Source organism: Anguilla rostrata, chromosome 1, assembly GCF_018555375.3.
Source record: "Anguilla rostrata isolate EN2019 chromosome 1, ASM1855537v3, whole genome shotgun sequence".
NCBI lineage: Eukaryota > Metazoa > Chordata > Actinopteri > Anguilliformes > Anguillidae > Anguilla > Anguilla rostrata.
In genome coordinates, this window is record NC_057933.1 from 12,692,801 (window position 1) to 12,720,704 (window position 27,904).

General features: G+C 40.8%; 1 protein-coding gene across 30 annotated transcripts in view; it reads left to right on the forward strand.

The window, feature by feature from the left end:
- The window catches only part of nrxn3a (neurexin 3a), a 322,672-nt gene that overhangs the window by 67,362 nt on the left and 227,406 nt on the right, over nucleotides 1-27,904 (forward strand). For 20 of the 30 annotated variants that reach the window (XM_064322559.1, XM_064322726.1, XM_064322770.1 and 17 more), the window contains 5 exons: nucleotides 3,904-4,205; nucleotides 5,729-5,752; nucleotides 6,993-7,154; nucleotides 22,415-22,853; nucleotides 24,799-25,182. In XM_064322559.1, coding sequence (XP_064178629.1) covers nucleotides 3,904-4,205; nucleotides 5,729-5,752; nucleotides 6,993-7,154; nucleotides 22,415-22,853; nucleotides 24,799-25,182 — 1,311 coding nt within the window. The remainder of the gene's footprint in view (nucleotides 1-3,903; nucleotides 4,206-5,728; nucleotides 5,753-6,992; nucleotides 7,155-22,414; nucleotides 22,854-24,798; nucleotides 25,183-27,904) is intronic. The other 10 variants (XM_064322577.1, XM_064322619.1, XM_064322715.1 and 7 more) reach the window with 1 other exon arrangement.

The following is a 27,904-nucleotide window of genomic DNA, read 5'->3' on the forward strand; positions in this document are numbered from 1 at the left end:
TGAACATAAGAACATTATAATGTCTTGATGACTTGAATAGGCCATTCAGTCCATCTTGGCACATAATGTCTTCTACTCTCCTGGGAGAGCGGTACAGACACTCCGTTCTCCAGATCAGCATTCTCCATGGGTTTAGGACCATATGGGCCCAGGCGGTGTTTGAATGTGCTTTCGGCCTGAGAATGGGGATGTTTTGAGTGCAGGGGGAGCTCTGTGATCTGGTTACAGCTCCTTCTTAAAATGTATTGGATTTATCTGCGCCATAACTTGCTCTCTGGCAGTTCGGCCGCATCTGACATTTTTACGAATGAACCCTGCTGTGACTTATCTCTAGTCATCTATCACAGTGTAAATTATAAGGGAAAGACATTAGAAGGCCATTAGAATCATGGTCTGATTACAATCACTCTGCCCATGCTCATTTAAGTAATATAGTTTTTTTCTTCATTATTAAGATTCTATATTTCAGAACAATTGGTATCTTATTCCTTCCCTGACTTCTTCTTTCCCTCCATTTCTGTATATATATTTTATTTTCATCACTGAAGCAATGAAATTCTTTCCACCACCCTAAGGCTTTTCATTAAAAATGAACTGAGATAAGGTTTGTTTAGTACTGTGCAAGAGACTAGGGCAAAAATGTGTGGATGTGTGCATCAATGGTGTTCTCACTGCCATGTAAGGGCACATGTTACAACCAGATACGTTGGAGGGCGGCTTCAATGCTGAAAACATGATCTAGTACATGAAAGCAGACTTTGCTGACCATTTACTTTCCTTATCTTTGAATTACTTCACGTCGGAAGTATCTGAAAAAGGCACGTCCCTTATTTTGCCTTTCGTGATGAAGCCTGTTTATAACTACTTTGTGGATTTCACCATGAGGTGTCTCTCTCAACATGTATTTTGATCAATAATACGTCAACTAATGAGACCTGTGTCCAAATGCTTTTAACCAACACAGTGACTGCTGAATGCACTGACATGGCCTTCAATGGCCAGCTAAGTGGGGTGTGTTTCGTTGGAAGTGTGTTCTTCACTTCATTATTGCACCAGTGAGAGCAATACCCCAATTTCATCTGCACATACTTCACTAGTTTTCCCACAGAGGAAGTCTGGTGTGTTGTTGAGGCCTCTTCCTGTTCTGAGGCTCCTCCAACCTTGTCCTCCGCTCACCTCCACCTACAGAGATGATTAGCAGTTTCCAATCACAGACGGGATGCCTCATCCATCCCACGCAAAAATATGAGACCAGCCGTCTTTGTATGAGTCTGTGTGCATGTGAGGGGGGTAAATCTCATTAAGTATTAAGGAGGATGGAATTAATGGATGTAGTAACATCTGGCAATAAGGCATCGGTGTCTCTTTAGTAAAAACAACATTCTGTTTAATTAATAATTAATAAGGCCTCATCGAGGTGGCCCTATTAGAAACCAGGGTATCTATGATCCTAGATTGCTGTGCTGAGGCCTTTCACAATCAGAGATTAGGTGTCTTGGGCTATTTTAAGAGAATGCCTCCACTCTGTCTTTTTTTTAATACAACCTAATATTGTATTGGCAGATTCGGCAGAGTCTGTAATTGTTTTAAATAGTTCAGTGTGTCATCATAAATGCCAAGTTCTTCATTAGTTCAGTGTGTTACAGTACTTGCTGCACATGAGGAGTGTCAGAATATAAACAAACCATGTTACTTGGCAAAAATGGTTTTGAAGATTTCTCTGTTGTACTTTATGTTCTGGTGCATTTATGTAATGGAATCCGTTTGTATTACGCATCATCAGACAAGAACAACGGGTTAATTTCAGGAACTGCAAACCAAGATTTTACTTTATCCTACCTCCATTTCAAGCAGAACATTGCTATTGTTTGTTACTTCATATTTTTCTTCCATCTTTCATGCTCTGCATTAGAGCGAGTGCCTTGTGTTGTGGGGGGAAAGCAGCTCTGTGACCTGGATTGCCACAAAACCATAATCTCCACAGGCTGAACAGCAAGAGCTCCCATGTTAGCATGTAGCACAGCCAAGGCCAATGGGCTTGTGCTTCATGTGAACATTTTCTTTCTGATGCTCAACAAACAGCCTGGCTTACCTTTGCCGCCTATCGCAGGCAGACCTTTCAGTTTCCCAGCATGCCTCAGTTTACCGCCAGACGTTGATTTATAATATTGATAGATCAAAGCAAATTATACATACAGATAACCTGGTGTGATTATAAATCTGCAGAATGTGCTTCTTTTTTTTACTTCCATTATTATCTCATGAATAATTATTTTCACATTTCCCAGGATAGAACAAGATCTACTGGTGAGATGTTATTGAAAGAAATACTGACCTTTCATTGATATTGCCTCACTTGGGAGAGTAAGGGGACATGAAAATGATGCCTGCTGCATTGTAATTCATTCCCATGAGCTCTCTTAGAGACCTTCAGAAGGTTGCATTAACACTTTTGGTCACAAACTGTGTCAACAGCTGTATGCCAGCATATTGCGCAACCAGCATATCTACATGTGCTTTTGGTCTGAAGTGAATTCCCATGTAACAAGCATTAAAGAATAAGCAAATGAACTACACAGCCAGGAAATTCACCCACCACTCAAAGTGCCTGTTCATACATACATGGCAGAACCACGGAGACGTCCTGGAAATGTCGTTTTAGTGATTCGTAACACTACACTACACTTTCTCAGGCTGAAACGTTTGCATGTGGACCTATGAATGTAGTTGAATAAAACTAATTTTAAACGAATATGTGTACGTCAGCAATTTGTGGGTCTTTTTGTGAAAAAACGGGGGGATTTCTACTTGACTACCTGCCTGCCTACACTTTTAATACGTGGTGATATTTAACCGAGGTCATAGTTATAACGCTGTAGGCGCACCACGTCCTGCAATTCGTTTCTTTTTTTTGCAGCAGTGGTAGCTGAAAATATTGAGATATTGACAATCCCGCGCATATTTCATTTTCGTTGAAAATCCGAGGACATATAAGAAAATTCAGTAATTGGATTTGGTCACTGGATGCTACTGCTTGTGGTAGCTTCTGTTAAATCAGTATGCTGAGGTGTAGTGGGGAAAGGAGAGAGGGAGAGTGTGGTTATTATTAATGCAGATTAGCCCGCTCCGGGAGCTTCTGTAAAACCGTCCACGCCTCACATTCCAATAATCGCCATGTTAACCTTATCAAAGGCCTTTAATTCCCTGGAAGTGGACCTGACAGGGGAGTCTGGCTCATGCATACATCACACGTGTGGACGTTTATTCCCCATCAATATTTTACCGGCCTCAATTTCGAATAGCCACGGACAATAAGGAAATGACACTCACACATTTCCTTATATGTTTCATTTTGTGTAGCCTACTCTCGTGCCAATATGTGCATGCTTGGTATTTAATAATTTACACTGTTTCAAACATCAGCGAAAATAAAAGGCTACGTTTAAGAGATTCAAATTTTGAAAGGGCAATCATAGATAGGTCTAACACTTTGCCGTTTGATTTGTTCAGAACAACAAACTGGAATTGCACTGGATTCTTATTTGGTATACCAGGCTAGTGTTTGATTTGGTTTTCTTGGTTTAATAGATTCAGTCTTGCAGACAGGCCTACCCACTGGTCTCCAGCATTTTTCACCTTAAAAGACAGGTACCTAATTGAAGATGATCTCACAGATAAGAGCTCCAGACCTCATGCTCCGACACTTCGGCCCAAATGTACTCTGAGATGTTTTTCATTTTCCTGCTCTCTCTCGGTCTCCTTTTATCCTATGTCTTTTTCGTAATTCCGCATAGCACTACACATCTAGCATACCGCACCCATTCCAGAGGCAAGATTTAAGCGTGCAGATGCCGGGTAACGGTGATAATGAACTCTCCATTGTCTCTTGTGTCCCGATTGCAGCAAGGGAAGATAACGTGGCCACTTTCCGAGGCTCCGAATACTTCTGCTACGACCTGTCCCAGAACCCCATCCAGAGCAGCAGCGACGAGATCACGCTCTCCTTCAAGACCTGGCAGCGCAACGGGCTCATTCTCCACACCGGCAAGTCGGCGGACTACGTAAACCTGGCCCTGAAGGACGGCGCCGTCTCCCTCGTCATCAACCTGGGCTCTGGGGCCTTCGAGGCCATAGTCGAGCCGGTCAACGGCAAATTCAACGACAACTCGTGGCATGACGTTAAAGTCACACGCAATCTGCGGCAGGTAATGAATGACAAAGGGGCAGCGAGCGAGGGGGTTTGACAGATGCAAACTGGAAAAAAAAAATAACAGCAAGCATGGCACCGCGACCACCGAATAAAGATCATTTAACCTTTTGATATAACAAATGGTCCGCCATTTCTTGAGTAAAAACCATACATTCCGTTGTGTTTAATATATTTTCTTATCCATTCTATTTATATGCATATAAATGCACATCTTTCAGTTGTTTATATAGCTGGTGTTTGTGTCGATGCTTACTTTTCAGTTCTCTATATTTTCAAAATTCCTTATTTCATTTTAAAATTAAATATAGTGTAGTTATTTATTTGTTTATTTATACATCTATCCTTTTTATATTTCTAAATTCATACAGCAGCAATTTCGTTTATGATTTTATCCATTTGGCCTCACGTTTTTTGCTCCTTGAAGCAGACACTTGTGCCAGAAGCAGTGACTAGTTTGATGGCTTCAGAACACTGACTGTTTCCTCTAGATATTCCCCTCAATTTCAGGACTAGTGAGTCTTATCTGTGCAGCAGAAGGACACACCCCAGTCATCTCTGTTTACTACAGACCGATCTTTATTGAACTGTAACATCTCTCACAAATTGCATTTTTTTAAAAAAATGCAAATGAGTCAGGTCCATGCTTTTTCTCCCTTGATTTTAAAAGGGCAACTATTCCTACAGTAGCTATATGGCATTGCTAGTAGCCTACCTCAAAAAGCATAAGAAACACTGGACTCCAGCATACTCTGACTTATTTGTGCTTTATATAATTTTCCAGTGGCCTTGTTATCAATTAAAGAAAGACAGGTGCCATCTTTTTTTCAACTGGACTCTGACTATATTGTTCACTCTGAACTGGAAATGTCTGTGGAAAGTTAGCTGCAAATTTAAGAAAAGACCCATGCACATCTATGGCTCTTGTACTGAGAAACAGAAAGAACCTACTGGGCCTATTATTAGCATTACTGAAGGAACCTGTGCATTCTGTAATTGGGAAGAAATTATATGATTTCCTTAGATTGAGAGTGAATGGTCTCCTGTTGACTGATTCCTTTGGCTAACCTTTAGATTCACTGACAAGTTAACCAGGTTTTGGAATGAAAAAAAAAGGTTGGTATTTTGGAATACCAGAATTTTGGAGTTTGACATGTAAGTACTTATTTTATGCTATTATCCTGTCATGGCTTATGAAAGGTTTATTCAACCGACTGTGGAATACTCTGGATTTGGGAATTCAGCGATAGGCATTTACACCAGACCTTGCAACTTCTTTCTCCTCTCTCTTCTTCCTCTCTTTCTGTCAATCGGTCTCTGTCTCCTTGGAAGACACGCTTTGTAAGACTAACACTAACCATTCATGGAATGAACCATTATTTTTACTAACCGTTACCTGACCAACTAATGTACTAACATCCTAACTCTTCATCATTGATTTTTTTTTGTTCATTTAATTTTTATTAACAACCGTTCTGTTCACTATTTTTTAATTTCCTTTCTTCCCCCTTTTCCGCAAAGCAATCAGGCATTGGACACGCTATGGTAAACAAACTACATTGTCTGGTAGATATCATTCTTATTGTCTTTTTTTGGGTTTGCCGTGTGTCCCCTCCTCCTTCCTTTTTTTCTTCAGTTTCATTCTAGATGCCATTTTCAAATCAGTAGGAAACGGGGTTGGTATTTCCTGGCTTTCTACCTTTTTAATTCCCCCACCCTCGACACCCCACCCTCCCCTTTTTTCACCACGGCTTTTACATCCTTCTTCCCTCCTTTCTTTGAACTTCTTCTACTCTTCAAGACTTCTTGATCAGACCTTTTGTAGGGCGTAGTGTTTTAAAAAAACTTTCTTTTTTTTTGGCGACCGCTGTCGGCGAACTGGCAGAAGCTTTCCATATAAAGAAAAAAATAAACATGAAAAATCTAATCGAATACAAAAAAAAAAACTGCAACGCGGGAGCTCTGACAGTTGTTTCCAGTACACTGTGCGCATGGCATGTCTAAATGTCACTGCTTTCCCTTCACCAGTTTCCATAACCACCTTTGTCTGCTAACCTATATCCACTAACACTGAACTCACTTACCTGTCAACTGTACCACAGTCCCCCATTTGTCTCTCTGGCATGCAAGTGGAAGCAATGATCATCTCACCCAACCCTCTTCCCGCTGCTTGTTTTTGCCTGACTGTGTCCTGTGTGGCCCTTGCATGCCCCTTTAGCTTGCCATAGTAGCTGATACACGCTTTACCATGCATCCTTAACTATACCCCATTGTTAATATTTTTTTTATTTTGGGAAAAATAGAGAAAACAATAACAGTAAAGAATAAACCCTAATCATGGCTTGCACATTTAAATGCAGGACGGTAAGATTCCCCTTATCAGTGCATGCACGTCAGCGTCTGAACTTATCCAGAAAGTGACCCGATCTAAAACAAGAACAAGCAATTTGTCCTTGCTTTTTTTAACATTTACTAACCCTCCAAACCTAAAATTCCAAAACCAAAAAGAAAAAGAACTCATTTTCTTGTCCCCATCAAAGATAAAGAAAATATGCCACTGAAATATTTTCTTTACCTGTCCTCTTATCCCGGAGATGAACCTTCACATGAAAATCGAAATGTCAAATCCAAACAAGTGGTCCAGGGTATTGGGACTGGGCCTTACGATCCAAAGACTAAGTGAACGAGCGAAATTACAAATGGCTCCTGGCTGGGGGACCCGGCGGGGGGCAGGACTCAGAGGGTCATCTTTGGGCTTTTTTGTTTCGTTATTCCCTTTGAACAGGTGACAATATCCGTGGATGGCATCCTCACCACAACCGGATACACCCAGGAGGACTACACCATGTTGGGCTCTGACGACTTCTTTTACGTCGGAGGAAGTCCAAGCACTGCTGACTTGCCCGGCTCTCCCGTCAGCAACAATTTCATGGGCTGCTTAAAAGAGGTGAGCTGGTTGTTCCTTTTCGTTTGATACTTGATGCCTCCCAAACCACGTTTAATCTGCTTGCCTTTGCAAAATGGGAGGAATGGCGTGCGTTTCTTAGCTCAGAGAATGTCGAAATTGAATAATAAATTCATTAAAGCATATCTAGTATAAGGAAGAAGAGACATGAGCTTTCTCTGTGGATTTTCTAATGAAATTCACAGGAGTTATACATTTTTTTCAGACTTGAAATTGTTCCAGGCACATTTAATTTGGTTTTCCAGTTGTTGTAAATCATTTGATTAACACCACTGTTGCCTGAGTGGAAGCTCAAGTAATTGAATAAAATGAGATTTAGAGTAAGGGTATGCCACTGCATTCAATTAAATGCTAACATGCAGTCTGAATTATAGTGCACCCATAGTTTAGTTTTAGATATAGCTTGATTTAAATCTTCAGTTAAAACAGGCAAAAAGTTAATCCAATGTGATAACATTGTAGTATTAATGGTAGATAGCGGCGCTATCAGTCACCAGTGTGTCCTAAATTGTATACAGCTGTTGTATTTCTTTGCAAGCAGGAAGTCTTTACTTTGCTTCGGTTGTTGATTGCAAGGTCATTGTAAATGATGATCTTTGAATACTGGGATCTTAACTTTTACTACCTGGGGCAAGGCAGTCAGACTCATCCTAATCTTAACTGTGAAAGCAGTTTAGTTCTCATAATGAAAGAGGGAATAATGTTTCCTTAATAAGAACATCTGTAAAATAATACCTCATGTTACCTTCTAAGGGTCTGTGCTTTGATCTTACTCTGAGAATGTACCTTATCGTGTGTTTTAAACTTGTTTGAATCATATTTGTGGAGGTGGCATTTTTACGGTGGGCTTTTCACACAACCCTAATTTTATATCTGGCAGAGGTATATGTCCTTTAGTAGCCAAATTAATATTTTCACTTGAACATATTTTTCCCCTTACATTATACAGCTTCATTGGCAAATGTTATTAGTTCTCTTAAAGGGACAGTTTGATAAAATAAATGTATATTTGTTTTGTTTTCATCAATCCATTATATATATATCTTCTTAATGTGGTATTCAGTTATAGAAAGTAAAATATTTTTGACCCATACTAATTGAACTGACTCATTCCTTGGCAAGGAGGAATTTGGGGTAGATTTGGGGTAAATTCCATATTTCATGTCAATTTGTTTGATTCAGGAAAATAACTTAATTGAATTGTATTGAAAAATTTCCACTGAGTATTTTTCAATTCATGAACTCAATTTAAAATGTACTACCTGAATTGACATGGAGGAGAAACTGATACTGGCACATCTTTTATTTTGTGGGGGAACACAAATGCATTCGTATAATGGCTGAATGTTCTATGCTCTGTGCTGCTGTACTTTCCCATGAGTAAGGCGATGAGAAAAGTGGTATCCATTTTTGAGATTAAAGTAATCTGACTCGTAAGTGCTGTGATGTCACTAGTTGTGCAACACTTTTGCCGATTATGCTGGCGGGAGGCACAAGGTGTTCTGCAGTTTCCATGGAAGCCAGATCAAAGATTTCCACGTGTAATTACAGCGCATGCTCTTTCCGACTAGAAACAGGTCTGCTGGCTTTTTGAACCAATCGCCTTCACTTTCAATAATCCTGATAAAAGAGAAAAATTAATATGGTTATCTATTTTTCACCCAAATTATTCTTGATTTTGTCGCCGGGTTTAGTCCTATTGTCAGTTTCAAATTCCTGAGCGTTGCCTGTGGCCGGCTCCACCAGCTTGTAAAGGTGACGTCATCCCCGAGCAGGAGGGAAGCTGGCTGCGGCATTTTTAGGCTGGCGCATTCTCCTGCCGGAGGAGCTGTTCTCCGGCATCGCTAGCCCCGCCTCCCTCCCCCGCCCCCACCCTCCTGCCGACACACACGGGTGGGCAGACTGGCACAGAATCGTACCCCAGAGCCACTGTCAGTGGTACAGCGCTCTCCCCGGCCGTCCACGCTGATCTGAGCGGGAAATGAGCTGCCGCCATCGCTCGCTCACGCCTCATTCGCCCGCCCCTCAACCCTCCCCCTCCCCCGACTCCTCCCCTTAACCCTCCCCCCCCCCCTCCCCCAGTCCAGAATTTCGGGAAACGAAAGGGATGCACACAAAAGCCAAATAATCCCCCCCTGCCCTACTTCCTAAACCAGGCTGCCTTTTTAAAATTTATTTCTGAAGCTCCCTCCGTGTTTCCCTGTCCACCTCTATGGTGCCATGTTGTCTGACCCGCGGCCAAGGGTGCCCGCATCGAGCTCTGACCTACCTGACGGTGCTCCTCCAAACCTGATGGGGGGGTAATTTGCCTTATTTGTCAAACTGGTCTGACCCATGCAACCAAGCCCCATCTGAACGGACAGCCCCTCCAGCCACAGACAGTGCGGCATTAATCTGAGGCTTCCTGCTCCCTCGCTCAAAATCGTGCAGGAAAATGTTTTGTAGCTCTGGCAATTGGCTTAACCTATATGGATCTCTATTAACCTATATAGAAGAACACTTAAAATATTTAATGAGGTTCAAGGAGGTGGCGATTCTGTTTTTTTTTTTCTTCAAAATGTTTTGAGATCACAAAAAATTATTGCTTTTAATTTAGAAATATGATTGAGGTGTGGTGGTTTCTCCTGCATGAGCTGTGGGCTCAAGTAAAAGTCCAAAGGAGTGATGATGTAATGGAATATTACCAAGCTATGCCACAGAAATGCTGCCAAAGTGGCACACCGGTGCTGTACTATTCTGCAAAGTACCCAGCTGTAACTGGCCAACTCTGTGTTCAGAGTCATGGTCGGGAAGTAGAAAGGACAGGATTGGGGAATCGAGTGGAGCACTCAGGCGCGTAGATGATGTGGAAGGTCGTGTGCTGGAAAGTTGAGGCAGCCTCAGCAGCCATAACCCCCACAGTGCTGTCGAACGAGGACAGGGCCACGGCAAATGACTGTATTCGCCCGTGGCAAGCTGCAGTCCACGGTATGACTCTCCTGCTTCTTCAGTCACCAAACGCTGTAAGCACCAAGCCCACTTCTCAGAGAATCATGCTCTCCGCTAAGGGAGAACATGCAGTATCACCTGACTGGCTGACATGTCTGGCCTTGGTCTCAAAGCCCCTCTTTGGACATTTATTCATTTAACCCACACGAGACAGTTTGTGGTGCTGTTCATTTCATGTGACTGCAGGGCGTTTATTTGTTGCAGAATTTGATTTTTTAATCCAAAATCTTTCCTGCATTTACTGTTGTTATCTCTTATTTAAATATGTCTCCTGTTTTCACCACAGTGCTGTGGTTCCTGTCATATATCCAGGGTATGTGTGTATTTTATGCAAGATGACAGGTCTTATACTGGTACAAACATACATGACATTTTCTTTTTTTATGTTGCGTTCAGATTAACTGCAGTTTGGAAAGTACACCACCCTGTGGAATGAGTTTGGTATTACAACAACAAATTAACTGAAATAACTTTATTCATGGATTATATAACAAACGTAATGCAAACAGTCATTCTTTATACAAGAAATCAAGATATATTTGCAGAAGTCCTCGTAACAGAATAAGGCATGCTTAAGTATTTTACCAAACCTGCATGCGATTATGGTAAAGCAAGAATAAGAGCACACTTAGGAAGGCAGTTTTGCTAATTCTGTTGAGCTTTGAACAAAAGGTGGCCACAATTTTCTGACTGACAGTCTGGTTATTATTATTTTGTTCTTTCTCATTATTATTATTATTACTATTATTATTATTGTTGTTGTTGCAGACACTGTTTAAACTCTTTCTTGCAAAACCGCCACATTTCTCAGTGTGTCTGAATATTTGCAAAAAACTAAAAATCTATATGGTCTGCCAGACAAAGCCTGATCTAAACCCTTTGTCTAAATACTGGTATGGTGAATCAGTTCATGCACCACTGAGTTACTGTAGATTGGTGTTTCCCTGCCGTCTGCCGGAGCCTTGGCCAGCCAAACTGGCCAGCTTCAGCAGATGGCCCAGCCCAGCCCACTTCCAGCTGATCTGTTTGGATCAGCCCTGTAGGAAAGTTAATATCTGGCATCAGCCTGGAATGAAAACCATGATCTGCCTGAGAAACAGCAGCTGGAGCAGTTTCCACTGAGTGCTTCGGTGCTTGGCATTACAATGGGCTGTATCTGGTGGAGGGCTGAGAAGACATACGCATAACCAGGCTTGCAATGTGTGCACATGCATGCATGCATGCATGCATGAATGCATTCGTACAGTATACATGCGTGCCCATGTGTGTCACTGCGCTGTCCACGGCTTTGCATAGCTGACTTGGTGAGATAAGCCCTCTTTGGCGAAGCCCCTCCCACTGTGATTGTATTTGGCCACGAGGCCTGTGGGTCATGTGACCAGGCTTGTGAGAAATCGCAGGCTGGTGGACCGCTACTTGAGATGACGCTCTTGCCAAGGAACGTTTTAGAGACAGCTTGTGTTTTGCTTTTGTTTTGTTTTTGTTTTGTGTTATATGGATCCTTTCTGGAGGTTTCAGGGAGAAAGCACCGTTTCAACACCTGCTTCTGTGTTATGTTTATGTTGTTGTTACGGTTGTTTCAGTACTAAAATCAGCATGCAGAAATATCCACTAATAAGTGATCCGTTGCTCGCTGAAAGTTAAATGGTAAACATAAAAAACAAAGCTATAAACTGCTAAAAAGCTATAAACCAAATTTTCATAGTCTTTCATAGTCATAGTCTTTAATATTATAACAAATGTTTTCTGAATCTTAAAACCATTGTAAGAACGCAAAAGCCATCTGGAACCACCAGGGTTTAAAACTACTCTTCACAAATTAAAAGCTATTCAGTACAATTACAAACATATTGATGCTCTTAGTTTCCCTAAAAAGTAATAAGTATTAACTCATGAAGTATTGTTATATGTTAATTTTTATACCAAGACAACAAAGTATTATGTTTATTTTGTAGTGATGGTGTATTAATACAAGAATATTATTTGTTCAGTTGTACAAATATTAATATTTCCTCAGCATTCCTTACAGAGGCATTCTTGGCCCGCTTTGAGCCCACAACCTGCTTCCTGAGTGAATATGTTTTCTGTGACCCTTCCTTTATTAAATGACATAAGCTAAAATATGTAATTAACATTTTTTGTACGTCCAGCTAAGACCCGGCGATTCATTTTTGTTCCCAGAGGACATAAGTTTTCAGTTTTAATCTCAAGAACCATACAGTATATTCTACTGTGCTGAAACCCAACACTACAATGAACATTCAATTAAAAACATATTTTTGAATATATTTTCACTGCAACATATTTTTTTATCATCAGACACTTGTAAAAACATTTTTAATACTTAAAAATGCTTTTCTGCCAGATTTACATTTAGGATGTATTCAGTAATACAATTATTGATTATCATAAGATAATTGGTGGTATAGCAACAGCTACAGTGTATATTCTTACTATTGTGAATATCAATTAATTTAAAAAAATTGTAATCTTGTCACCTCAGTCCCTCCCAGGATATGCAGCAGATGCATGTATTTCCTTGACGGTGGCAGGTTGCTAATATTTCTATGGTAGTGCCAAGGTCCACACACTTTCAGTCGCAAGAGCGACTCTAAATTACCCATGCAAATATCATCGGAATGCCACTCGGAATCCTTGACTGGTGAATAATCTATACCAATTTCAAACTTTTCTCCAGTTTGACCCAGGAGCCATTAATTCCTTGAAAGTGGTGGGAAGGCCTGTAGGCAGAGATTTATAGGTGGAGCAGACGGCTGCAGATGATTAATGTGCATGTCATCGACCAACCGGTGGAGCCAGACCAGGGCACAGGCTCACGCATTGCAGATCATGCCTCTCTGTATGTGTCAGACCAGCGATTCCTACAGTGCACGCTTCCACACAAAATCATCCCAAGGTTCTACCTCAAAACTGTGCATCCCACCCTCCCCCTATTTTCCACTGTTTTACTGATTAAACCCCAGTGGTTTACTGATTATTTCCCCGATGATTGATAATCTCTAGTGGGAAAGATGTCACTGTTGGTGGCATGTTTGTCATATGAGAAGCCGTTCTGATTATGGAAAGTTATGTGGCAAATGGTTTTGGAATAGCCTCGCTTTTTCTTCTTGTACAACTAAGCCCTGAGCAGGTCACCCAAATCTTTGGTTGGCACTTTTGTATGCCAAGTCTGCAAGGGGAGATAAGACCTTGATGAAATTCTGCTCCATCCTCTCATATTCAAATTCCCTTTTCTCTCTGCAGAAAACCTTCAAATTTCCCCCAGAACACATCCATTCAGTGTGACAGAGATCATTTTGAATAGTATGTATGTTTTAGCTGATATAGGTTGTGGAGGTTCACTATCATTTATATCTTATTTCACCTACAATGTCATATTTTCACCCAAAATATGGAACAAAAGATATTGCTTAGATGTCAAGATGACATACTAATGGTTATCCTAATGAGATATATTCATTTTTAAGGACATAGGTATTTAATTCAGAAATAGTAATGTCAGTGCATGTGGTTTAAGGCATTCTAAAGAACCAAAAGAAAAGTATGTTAATTAAGCTAAAAATCTGCTTAAATAGATTTGATTTTTTTTCACCTAGAGCTATTTGCTTTTAAGAATTTCATTATGAATCACAGTCAGTTTGCATAAAAAAATGTTCTGTTGTTTTTTCAAAGATTAATCCAGGTCAGAAATGAGAATAGAAATACTCTGGTGACTTTGGCTCATTGTCAGGGCTCAAATGAACAATCTGACATTTTTATGACGTCTGAAGACTCCCAATGACAAAGGGTCTGAGTGACTAGATTGCACAGCATTCATTTGTGTCAGAAACAAAAGCTCCTTTCCTCATAGCCAGGAATTACTGGTGAGGAAACTTGATTTAGATGATGAAAAATGCATCAGGACTCCTTTTCTGGGGTAAATAGGAGTGGTAATGTAATAAATAATAATAACCATTGTTCAATCAGTACGTGTAAGATTTGCAGTCATGTACAATTCTCAAGGTCAAATGAGCACCTTTGACAACAGCGAGTAACTGGCTGCAGTGACTGCAGCTTGCTTTAGACAGCTACATTTATTACATAATGGCGTATATTATCCATTGCTTACCATCACTTATTTACTGATTGTTCTGGATTGGCACTGGTATTTGTGTTCTCTGATGTCTACTATTTGTATATTTAAAACAAGGGTAGTCTATCAAAGGATAAATCAAGTAAACCCCATGTGCAAGCAGTTAAAAAAGAAATAAATCAAAGTCTGAATTTCTCTTTCGGCTCAATCAATACTACATCTCGTTGGACAGGACATATATTTTTATAGAGTCATTATGGCCATGTTTTTGTTTCATTACAATGTACTATTCTTTCATTTGGTGAAGGGCTTAAAAAAGGCTAAAAGCCTTTCTTTTCCTGCCCACTATATGTATAGAAATTGCTTTAATTAATTTAGAATTCATTTAGTTTTTTTTCAATAAAATTATAATCCCAATGATTTACATTGAGTGTATCAGTTTATGTGCATGTCTACATGCTGATTCTTTAATAATTCAATAAAAAATAATCATCTGAAACATATTAACATTATAGACCCAAAGGCCTATTACTCTCTCTCTGGAAAACAGTCTAATATAAGTGGCCACACGTTTTTGGTTATTTAATATGGCTATGAATTTAATGGAAACTATTTGAAATGTTTTTTCCAATAGTTTCACATTTATTTGTGTAACTCTGAACTCAGCAAGCGCCTTCACAACCTTTGGGTTGGTTGAGAGCCTAACACTCCATCCATGCTATATTTACACTTGCGTTGATTTTGAAATTAAGCGCATTTAAATTCTTATATAAACAGCCCGGGTGACAGTGGAATATATAAGATCCAGCTCTTATACAACCTTAATTTGTGCGAGGCATGGACATCTTGAAAGCTGGTAATGACTTTGAATATAGGAGGGTGGGCAGAATAAGTGCAGTCAAGCATCTAATGTGTCTTCCCCACAGGATATTATGAATTCTTTCTGCCAATTTGGGCAAAATCTCTGAAAGAGCCCTCGAACCTTCCACAGGGAGATGGATGTTATCTACATCAACAGCGGCCGGTCTGTTCTGGATGGTTTTTAACATGCATCTCTTCATTGTGGAATAGCAATAGAAGTGGGTTAAAACCTGCACACAATTTTTCACTTGTGCAAAATTCTGGGGAAATACACAGATCCCGATGATGTACGTTCTCCTGGAATCTGAGAGCCTTGATTTCACAGTTCTGCCTCCCTGGGAAAAAAGACAATCTTGCAGTCCAGCAGTTCTCCGGGCACCTGAAGGATGTGTTGATTTACTGTCAAATTTTCCAGGATTATCTGTAATCCCACAGCTACAAAATCTTTCTGTTGACAGCTGTGTTCTCCAACAAAACTGCAGGTTTCAAGAGCATTTTGCCCCAAATATCAGGAAGAGATGTTCATTCAGAAGAAGAAAAAAAAAACCTTCAATTTTCCACTTCAGTGCATTTCAATTTACAATACTGGCCCATGCACATCTCCTTGGTCCTTTTATTATCTGTGGTTTTTAACTGTTCTCTTATATAGACTTACCTTTCTCTGTTTTGCCTTTGTGTTTCACTGTGGTGCACACTGAGCCCTATGTAATAATCAGAGATGATTTCTGTCTGTAATTGGCCTCCATGTCTATTTTCTAGCAGGGATCAGTGCTGTGCTTTGTGTAAGGCAAACAGCTAAATGCTCTTTGTGACTGATTGTAGTTAGGAGGTTTTTTTTGGCAGTGACTTATTGAGTAGTAGTCAGCAGCCAAAAAAGACCTTGCGACCACATTTCAGCCATGGATCATTTGTCACCCAAACATCGGCCATTTGGTAACAATACTACAGATAAAATGGTAGAATTCCTCCAGTTAAAAGTATTTGGAATAAAAATGTATATTGCACAACCAGAAATTCCTTTTTAGATTTTTCTTCATGAATACTAACCCATCAGGCAATCAATAAATATATTTACAAAGATTCCCACAACAAGATCTTACATCAAATGTATTTTTTGCTGTGTTCTCATATTCATATGCATGCTCATCACAGTTAGGTGGCCTTCCCACGAAAACCCAGCCTTGGCTTAAGCCTGACGTAAGATTTTCAAATGGGTTGAGAGCACGCATGATGTATCCTGCTTTTATAAAAAAGGAACAATGAGGTTATGTTTGTCAGGCTATTACCATACCTATCAGGAAAAACAGACCTGGACGCATGTGTCAATGTAGCCAGAGACATTTACCACTGTACCGTGTGTCTGGGCACTGCCTCGATAACACAATGTATTCATGTGGTTTAGCGTCTTCAAAAAATGTGTATAAAATTTTTTTTGCTGGCCTTCTCCTGACATTAAACAAATGAAGTCTGTCCCAAGATTGGACACGCTAAAATTTCACATTAAGCACACACTGACTGTGGATCCTTGATGCAGTTATCAACAAGCATGCAGGCATGGATTACAGGCCATACAGACAATGCTAGTGTCTAGTGCCCTTTCCCCCACAGGACTGTGAAATTAAGGCAATAGAGAATATTTTACATCCATTTAAATACATAGTAGAACCTTGTATTAACATGCGCAGTAAATCAATACATATACATTTACTGATGATGTATTGTCGTCTAGTACTCCTCTGATTGGTTTACTATAATAAACTTCTAAAATAATAAATCATTCCTTTGACCATAACCACTATATTTTTGAGAGTAGGATCAACTATTTATAATCTCATTAGAGGCCTGTTGGCAAGTTATTTTTCCTTTACTTTAGTATTTTCAGTAATATTTGTAAAGTGATCATGACACAGTCTCAAACCGAAGCTTTTGGTTGTTTGCCCTTCATGATATTTATGCAAGCCAGTCAAATGAACGTCTATGTGCGTGGATTTTACCCCTGCTGCTGCAGGTACACTATATAGCCAAAAATATGTGGACCCATGACATACAATATCTCATCCAAAATTGTGGGCATTAATATGGAGTTGGTCCACCCTTTGCTGCTACAACCCCCACTCTTCTGTGAAGGTTTTATACTAAATGTTGGAACATTGCTGCAGGGATTTGCTTCCAGAGGAGACAGAGGAGCATTAGTGAGGTCAGGCACTGATTAGGCGATTAGGCCTGGCTCGCAGGCCTAATCCAAAGGTGTTGGATGGCGTTGAGATCAGGTCTCTGTGCAGGCCAGTCAAGATCTTCCAGACCAATCTCAACAAAACAATTTCTATATGGACCTTGCTGTGTGCCCGGGGGTATTGTCATGCTGAAACAAGAAAGGGCTTTCCCCAAACTGTTGCCACAAAGTTGAAGTACAGCATTGTTTAAAATGTCATTGCATTAAGATTTGCCTTCACTGGAACTAATGGGCCTAGCCCAAACCATGAAAAACAGCCCCAGACCAAGGGGTGTCCAGATACTTTTGGTCATAGTATATTTAAAATCATTTAATTACTCTGTCATTGAGAATTTCTTGTTATTATGATTGACTATTATCCATTGATCATGTAAACAGTAACATTTTGGTTGTATTCAATGATAAAACTGACTAATGTTCTTTTCAAAGAAATATGGTTATGGAAGAGACTATTTTTATGAACTTTTTAATTGGCCTATCCACACAAAGGTATTTATGATTTAATCAAACTCATAACACTCGACTGTGTTCTAGAGACTGTGACTTGGTAAGTTCACAACAGGTTAATACACAGGGCCTACCAGGGACATGTCCGGCTAAAAGGCCTTGACAGACTGATTATCCCAAAGGCTCAGAACTGCATCCTGAGTGTCATTGTGAGGTACAGAGTTCTGTAATAAGGTGTCAGCATCGATTGTGGCTCAAGCTCCATGTGCCGATTGACTTTTGACAATGAATCAGTATATGTAGCATCGTTGTGAGAGAATGACTTCTCTAGTTTATCAGCAGGGATATGCAAAAACTGTTGTCTTCCCAGCACAGTGACTGCACAGCTCGGTAGGTGAGCTCCAAATAAAAAATACGAGGCAGCTAGCAGAATGCACTTTGGAAAATGTCCTTGCTAAATATATAATTAATGGAGGACTTAATAGCAAATGCATGGGCCAATAAATACCAGCCTATCATACATCCACAATAAAATAAAAAGTAAACATAGGGAACAGGAACTGAAATATACAGAAAATTCCTCTGTTAAGATTTTGCCAGTTGTTCATCTTCCCCAATCACAAAACCATCTTATAAAAAGGGACATAATTGCTGCTAGGGTGGAGAAAATGGAGAACTGCAATGTCATCTGCTACTGCACATACTAGAAGTCATCAGTGAACCATGAACTGGGCAGAAATCTCTGTCTGGTGTGTTTAGTTAATTTTTAAAAACTATTATATAGTCAATATATGAAACCTTAACCTGTCAACTTAAAACGTGTACTTTAAGTAATAATAATAAAAAATAAAATAAATTAAAAAAACTATTTGTGGCATCCCTGCAAAACAGGTTGTGGAGCACAGGATGAGACTGGAGATGGCTTTAGATCTTGAGGCATATGAGAGCCCCATAATGAATCAGTCTCACGTTTTGTTCTACGAAATAAATGATACCCATTAATATCTCAACCGTGGATTTCGAAACTACAACAACGGTCGCTTTCTGGAAACCTCCACTCAAGTTTCCATACCAGCCCGCCTGCACGTGACAACCGTTGCAGTGTCAATATAGTAACTTGTTAGCAACTGCTTTATCTGTTCTAAAACGTGAAGCTCTGTTTGGCTTACGTTCACCACAGAACTTATTTCTGACAGAAAACGAAATCCCTATGGAATGAAAGCATTGGAAATCTGACGAGGGAACCCATGGCTCAAAATGCGAATTTACTTACAAAAATGCGGGTTTTACGACTGCGATCTGTAACACTAGGTAGCTCAACAGTTTTAAATGTAGGCCTACAGTAGAGACATGGGCTGTACATTGTTACTTACAGTTTGGGTGCTTCGGTTTAGGTTGGCTGACGGCGTTTGCTTTCCAGTCTTGTAATACATATTGGTGCTGACAAACGTCTTTGCTTGTCTCATCTAAAGCAAAAGTGAACGCCACGCACATGGTGCCGCCTGATGCGGCAGTGTGCGTGTGCTGTAAATTCGGCTTGCTGCAGGGCATAAAGTCAAGTTTATATATTTGCCCGGAAATTCTGGAAACGTGATCTTATGTAAATTACGTGTTATTACTGCGGGTGAGTGCGTCGCTTGTTTCATTTTGTACTTGGATAACAGCTGATATGTTAATGAACAGCTACAGATACAACATAGCCTACTGAAGAACAAGTCTTTTAGTTTTCTAATGGACCTGGCAGAAAAAACCGAATCCTTTGGCAGAAAGGCTGCGGTGTCTGATTTTTTGAAGGGGCGGGTGATTTTGAAAGTGCTCAAAGGAAATGCCGATCAAACGATGTTGACGAGAACTGAAGCTGAGAAGAAGCACCATTTTTGTGACAATGTGCTTTAAGCCAAATATGGCCAACTGGGAAAAACGCTTGATAGGCTAAGTGCAGTAGAAGCAAGCGCCATGCTGTGCTGCTTCTACGTCCTTTTACCAGCACTATGACTGCGGTGTCAATGAGCGTTACATTAGGAAAAAAATAGCCAGTGACCGATATTCCAGTGACAAGTGCTCGATATAGTTATTCGATTTCCCAATGAGACTGAATTTGGTTGGGGGATTGATTGTAAAAGTAAAGTAAGAGACGTGCACATGTCAGATTCCTTCAAAACGAACCTATAATCCGTAATGTGCTTGAACCAAGCGGCCAAAACCAGACTTCGTTTTTGAAGCTCATTTCCTGGTGTTGTAGTTCCTGGTTGCTCACTAGCGCCACTACGGATGGCTCCAGTATAGGTGTTTTCATATCCGGTTTCCATGTAAGTCTACGGTACAAATGAGATCAAAATACAAAGTCAATAATTTTTTCTCACAAGAACAAATAATCATAATAGGTGTATTTTATTCGTCTTATGACTGTCCATGGGTCGATTTCATGATTTATTGCGTCATTTGGGCACAGTGCCAATATTTGTTCTGGACCAATGAGGTACAGCTTGCGTCACTTCCGGATTACTGTGGAGGACTGAGCTACAGAAGGGGCTACAGTCTATGGTCACTGGGGTGGGCGGCTCCGGCCACGGTCCGCCTGTGCTAAGTCTGAAAATACAGGCATCCCATTTCGTGGTGATTTAATTATGGCGTGTGCTATTTACAGCTGCACTAGACGACCATAAAATAATCCTCCTCTTAAGTTTTTCGGTAGCCGAGTCATTTTTACTGTTTCCTTTAGCCTACTTAACCAAATAGTTACTTGGCAGAAAGCGTAGTCAGCTTGCTATATTTGGTAGTCCAGTAGTAGCCTATGCTACAACAGTTCGCAACTTCGGCTACCAAGCCATTTGGCTAGTTAGCTAACCTTAACCGGCAAACATTCAATCTGCCGGACGTGTTTGACATTCGTGTACATTCCGTAAATGTCTACCTGGGCCATGCTTCACGCATGTGACAAAGCTAGGCTACTATAATCCCGATTTTGGGATAAACACTTTTTCAGTTTCACGAAGCGAAGTCTCAAGGTTCATTTGCTGAATATACAACACACGATGAAATCACACACAGAATTTAACGAAATTAACCATCTTGGCATTTAGAAAGGATCATGTTTTTAGCATTTAAGAGACCGACAAGCTAGGCATTTAAGACCGTGGTTCTCAGAATCGGTTCTGGGGGCTCCTTGCGTCTATTGGCTTTTCTCCATCATTGGTTTTGATGATTTACAAGAAAAAAATAATAGCCTAATATAATAATAATTAGAAATTCAATGTAGGCTACATCATTTTTGTCTTCGTGCACCAGGTGGAAAACTTGCTGTACAAAGTGCGTTGTCATATTTACACGCCTGCAGATCAGCTATTAAAATACTTGGTAGATTTGTTAATCACCGCTGACAGTGTTGATTTTTATTCGATAGAAAGTGATTTGCGAACGATCGGTCAGCTAGCGTCACCCAGCAAGTGAACACCACAAACGGCGATGGAGTAGCTAGTAGCAGTTACTGGCTCATTAACTGACTGTGGCGAAAACCTACGACGATAACTTGCTCGGTTAACAGCAGATCTACCAGACAGTTATACGAAAATTAGCCTAGTCAAATCACCAGTAGCCTACACGTCTCTGATTGATTGACCATCAGTGTAGTCAATGTTATTCCCCTGTGGTTCATATTGCTAATGCGTGAGCTAACCACGGATAGCCTACCTAGCTCACTGGCAAGCTGATATGCTAGCTAAGCATATTCGTTTTGCTGAGAAACATAAATTGAAGATAACTGAACATAGCCTAATTGTATTTTTAATGTCATACATATAACGTGATTACATGACACAGTACAGTCACGGATGGAAATTAAACTCCGTAAACATCTGATAATATATTTTAAAACGTAACGGCAGACAGTCAACTAGCCTCGTTCAAGTTGATGGGCTTTTCCGCACCGGACTGTCAATCAAATTCTAAACATCACAAGACCGCTTAACTCTATGGTTTTGGCTCCAAATCGAGAAAATGGCCGCGCCCGCCATTGAGCTTCAAAATGTGTTTTAGAGACCCACGTAGAGTCAATGGGTGACGTCACAGTAGCTTTGTCCATATTTTTTACAGTCTCTGGCTTGAACAGAACCTACGGTAGCCTCCGGCTCTGCTGTTAGCCTACATGTAGGCTGTGTGGGTCCAACCGACTTAATTCATCCCGTGAAGGCTAATGTTATTAAGACCTTGTGATAAACTAATCACAATGCTATTGCAATAATATAAGTTACAAAAATGGTTAATCATTCATTCCGTAATTATAAATTTGGACTATTCAAATTCTCATGCCTTTATATTGACTGCACCAACTGGATCACAACTATCGCAATATTTGACAAATGGTGAAAGCTTTATGAAGTATTGGAGCATTGTCTCAGTGTGAAAGGGACACTGTCCTGTTTAGTTATTACTCATACATCAGTGTATGGTGGCCTACAAGTGAAATCTCAAAATAGTATTCTTGAAATGGTGATTTTGAATGTTGGAATGGCTTTATGTGGACAACCGGAATCAAAACCTGTAACAAAATAACTGCCTAAGACCTAACATTCTGACAGCCAACTAAAACAAGCTCTCCTCTCATTTTTTTTCTGCACATAGGTTGTTTACAAAAACAATGACATCAGGTTGGAGCTGTCCCGGCTGGCCAGGATTGTGGACCCCAAAATGAAGATCCAGGGAGATGTGGTGTTCAAATGTGAGAACGTGGCCACCTTGGACCCCATTTCCTTTGAGACGCCTGAGGCCTACATCAGCCTCCCTAAGTGGAACACTAAGCGCATGGGCTCCATCTCATTTGACTTCCGCACCTCAGAGCCCAATGGCCTGATTCTCTTCACTCACGGAAAACCTCAGGACAGGAAGGACCCTCGCAGTCAGAAAAATACCAAGGTGGACTTCTTTGCTGTAGAGCTTCTGGATGGTAGCCTCTACCTGTTGCTGGATATGGGCTCAGGGACCATCAAGGTGAAGGCTACTCTGAACAAGGTGAATGACGGAGCCTGGTATCACGTGGACATACAACGGGATGGAAGATCAGGTAAGGCTCTTCTACTTGATTATTCCGTAACCAGCTATTAAAGGCCTACCTAGGCCCTTGTGTTCTTATATTAAGTACAGTGAATTAGGCTAGTATTAGGTCTCTCTCTCTCACAAACACACACACTCACAGGCGCTCACTCAACAGATCACTAATTTACTAGGATTCATTTTATGTTGTATTAGTGAAACATGACCTTTTAAAACATAAAATTATATGTTTGTTCACAGTAAACAGTCCATTATTGGTTTTTTAAAATGTAGCCATTGTTATCGGAAATATCATTATTTATTCAAGCTCATAATAAATAGCTTATTTCAATGAGTTAATCTGTGTGTGTTTACTGAATGTCTTAAAAAGAAACTAGTTAGCCTATATATCACAATAAATGTAGTTTAAATTGTGACAATTGTAATGCAATTTGGCAATCACTGCATTGCAGGGAATCTGTTTTTTGAAATATCTCCCATAACATCAGTAACATTGCTTCATCAAATTTTCAGAGCAGTCAGAATGTAGGCCTATTTATATTCTTATGCTACAGTATATATGACTAGCAAGATATGAATATGAATATTGTGTAGTCGTGTAATTGTTTCAGCAGTTGCTTAAGTCCCATGTCATTTTACAATGTTTTGGATTTCAATATCTTAATATGTAGATGATTACACTATCCATTGTCATAAAATTGTTGTGCTTTGAGGAAGAGATGACGGAGACTGTTGCCATAGCTTAACATCCTATTAGACTCATTTGATTAAAGCTACAGAGCATCTCTGTCTTTATTTATTTATGAAATTATTCTGTTATCAGTACAGACCAGGCCAGTTGTCATAACCAGCCTGTTGGTTTAATTATCTATTGTTCTTATAAAAATGGTTATTTACAGTAAAAATAATGCTTATTCATGTCAGTATTATTCCTCCTTGCCACTTAAATTCCATTGCTGTGAAAGTCTGATATTAGATATAAAATTGGGATGCTGCCTTTCTAGTGTAATGCAGATGAGATTTTGACCCAATCGTTTAGGTACTCCTTGGTTTACCGTCATTCAGCTTGTTCGCTTGAGCGTTCCACGACACAGACTGAGCACGTTTCTCCGTCCCTCCTTTCTATTATCTTCCGTCAGCCTCCTCCTCCAGCCGCCACCCTTCCCCCTCCAGCCAGGCCCCGAGTGGCAGCCTTCCCCTGCCCAATCGATCAGCCGGACTCCGTGTCACTTTATCGGGCTACGCTCTTTTGAGGTCTCCTGGGATATTAATAATGCTGGCCATTAGACAATGCTGTCCAGGTGGAGGGAGAGACTGGCTGTCATTTCAGGACAGATTATTCCTATTGATCGGCGTTCCCCAGGTGGGATGACCTGTTTAAACTTTACATCTCGCCCCGTATCTGATTGAATGTGGTTCGGCAGCTTCAAACACTGTCACTGGAGAAGTAAACAGGGATAATCCACTGATGCAGCAGTCTGGGGACTATATTACAGGGCCTGCGCACTCCCCCTCTCTCTCTCTCTCTTTCCCTGTAGTCTCCATTGACATTAAATGCTCGTGTGACTGTTCTTTTATTAATCTCTGACACTGCATCTCTGCGAACTTATTACAGGACCCGGTGTCCTTCTTGCGTGTAGAAAAGGCAGTGGGCTGCAAATACGCCAGAGGCGGCTCTTTCCTGTGCTGTAGCGGCAGCATTCTCGCAGTTCAGGCACTGAATTATAATGGGACAGGGCAAACAAAGTGTATCTGTGGGGAGCGTGGATGAAAAGACAACAAAGTGATGATGGCCTCCAGCTGATATGGTCAAGTTTCATTCCTGTCTTGAGATGAGGCAATTGAGTGAGAAACACATCTCCGATTCATTGGCGACAGTCTTTTTCGTGCTGTTTGACGGCCTTTTTGGGCTGACTTTCACGTGGTCCGTTCCGTGTCTCTCACCACTGCTGCAGGCACCATATCCGTGAACAGCCGGCGCACACCGTTCACTGCGAGCGGAGAGAGCGAGATTTTGGACCTGGAGGGGGACATGTACCTGGGCGGGCTGCCGGAGAACCGGGCGGGGCTCATCCTGCCCACCGAGCTGTGGACCGCCATGCTCAACTACGGCTACGTGGGCTGCATCCGGGACCTGTTCATCGACGGGCGGAGCAAGGACATCCGGCAGATCGCCGAGGCGCAGAACGGGGCCGGCATCAAGCCCTCCTGCAACAAGGTCAGCGGGAAGCAGTGCGAGAGCTACCCCTGCAAGAACAAGGGGGTCTGCAAGGAGGGCTGGAACCGCTTCATCTGCGACTGCACGGGGACCGGCTTCTGGTCCCGGACGTGTGAGAGAGGTAGGTCTGCCCCCTCCCACCGACTCTGCTATGCTTGGACCTGCTCTTAATAGATATCAGGCTGTTTAGCTGTTCTGGAACTTATTTCTTTATTTATTTATTTATTTCAGTAACTTTTGTCCGCATGTGAGGCTCTTTGTTTTTTACTTTAAGTGCGTCTGGGGTAAAGATGGAGGGAAGTATAACTAGTGGTACATTGTTTCCATTGGCGTTTTAAGAAGTGTTTTGTTTGCGCAGAGAATGGTTTTCTCTCTGTGTTGTGCTCTGAATAGGTGCCAAAGCCAAACATGAACCGAGCTCTGGGCATAAATGGCTTTATACTATCTGCCAAATGCGTTGCTACAGTGAATTTTTAAATGAGCCATTGAAGACAAGGGGATCAGCATTTGCATGCTATGGTGACCAAAACCTGCCTAATATTGTTTCTAGGGATGTTTCTCTTCATGTTTACTCTTGCAAGGATTATGCATTAGAAATGGTATTTTACTGTTAGAAGAACAATGCTGTACCAGAACTGATGATTATTTTCAATGGGGAATTGCTCTCTAAACAAGTCAGTTGGAGAAAACATACACCACATACATACACATAAATATACATATGTAGCAGAACTAAGAATTTCATGAAGTCTGTATGTAAATGCGTGATGAAAAGCACAGCGTCCTCATGTCAACTGGATTTAATGGGCCCTCCATTTTAGCACATCCCCTTCAGCTCTTGTTTTGTACGTGTTGCCTGATGAGATGAGCTTGATCCACTGCAGGTTGTTTGTTATGTAATACACTGTGGTGGTGACTCCCTTTCCCTGATAGTGTTGTTCTCTGGGAAAGGCCTTGAAATGACATATTAATGAAAAAATGGAAGGGGAACTGTCAAGAGTTTTAAAAGTGTACTCATGCAATGAGACAAAAAAGCAGTGTTTTCATTTAGACAAATGACTTACACGGGCAACAGCTCCCAGTAGAAGGAGAAAGCTGTCTGATTATGTTAACCTTGCTTTAATCATGGTAAAATCTATTTTTAAAGCACTCCAAGGCTTACGCCTACAAAATCCTGAATGTGATTATTGTAGAGACAAGGCGTACAAAATGGTGTGCGGGTCGTAGGCCCAATGCTGCCGCTGCTGAACAACCTGCCAGCGCTTTATGGTAATGTCAGCAGTGCAGAAGTCAAGGCTTGATCACGCTCATCACTGAACATCGCATTAATGCGTGCTGCGGCTGCTGCTCTGATTTTCCTCCTACTGATATTTTTACAGTTTAGCGTCATCATCTGTCCTCATCTCCCGCTGTCCCGCGAGGTCATGTATGAAATGTGGATTGTTCTGTAATGAATGAGTAAATCCAGAAGTTCGTATGTCTTTCCTTTTTGTGATGTCATATAGTTCCGTGGCATTAGTGAGCATGGGCAGTCACACCCCTACCGTACACTCAGAATGGTTCCCTGTACTGGAGTTCTGGGTCTTCAGCTCGGTGTACTAAGCCTGTCTTTACGACTGTGGTTTAAACCCACAGTACACATACCCCCAGTGCAGGGGTGCTCTGACTCAGACTGTGAGACTGATTCCTGTCAGTTGGCTCAGGTTTCTGCTGGGTTTTTGAGGGGGATCATAGTGGAGTTGAATAACATGTTAAAGGCTGATCCAGTACTGTATCCCCCCAGAATTACAATGACTGCAAGTTTTATTCCCTTAGTTGGAGAAACTAGGGCTTTAGCTTGATGTGATTATTATTATTCTTGATGTGCTTTATGTACATCAAAGGCCATTGTGACCTGCATTAGAGAAATTTATTTACTGTATATAAAGGGGTGTTGCTTTAAAACCTTCTTGGATATTGATAAATTTGATTATTACTTTTAATAATACATAAAAAAACCTATACAATTCTTTCCTTTTTTCATTTTGAAGCAAAATAAAATACAGTACAATATAAATTTGACATTCACAGTCATTACTGCATAAATAATGCATAATTGAGTGGATAGTCTGCTAGAGTTGACATAATCTTTGATTTTACAAGCCTAATTATTAATGAATGAATTTGCAAAGTTTAGTAAAATCAATGCTAACCAGATTTGGTAACTGATAAGTTATTATTTCAAATGTAATCTAATGTAACACAGTGCATTTATCAGATTGGAGGTGTCATGTGCACTTATCATAAACCAGGTAAGTGAAGAATCGACTTACGTAGGCATCCAGTTTTCAGTGTGAATTGCAATAAATCTGCTGTGATAAAATTAAGCTGTGGATGTTGTTCTAACACCAGCTGAAATTCTGGTTCACTTCACACAGTGGGGAATATCCCCTCCCAGGAGCATTGTCTTGACATAGACTGTACCAAGGACAAAGTCAAGAGCTCCCCATTGTGTAAGAAAGGTTGTTTGGCAGCTACGCGATACCTATTAACACGCACAGCCAAATGAACTAAAAATACACTTCCCCCCGCCTCTCACAGGTGCTCCATAGGCATGAAACTGTGGAAGTGAAAGCCTACTCATTTCATTATAAGGAGTACACCTTACCCTTACATACTAACTATGTTCCACACTGAAGTCAGTTGGTGCTTCAAGCTGAATATATCAAAAAGTTCTGCTTTGTGCTGGCGAAGCGAGCTGTTCATTCCCTCTTGGTCTAACGGGATGGGATGTTCAACGGTGGATCTGCCAGACAGACAAACATGTACTTGTCCGGCTGCCAGTCACAGAAATGCAGAGAAGT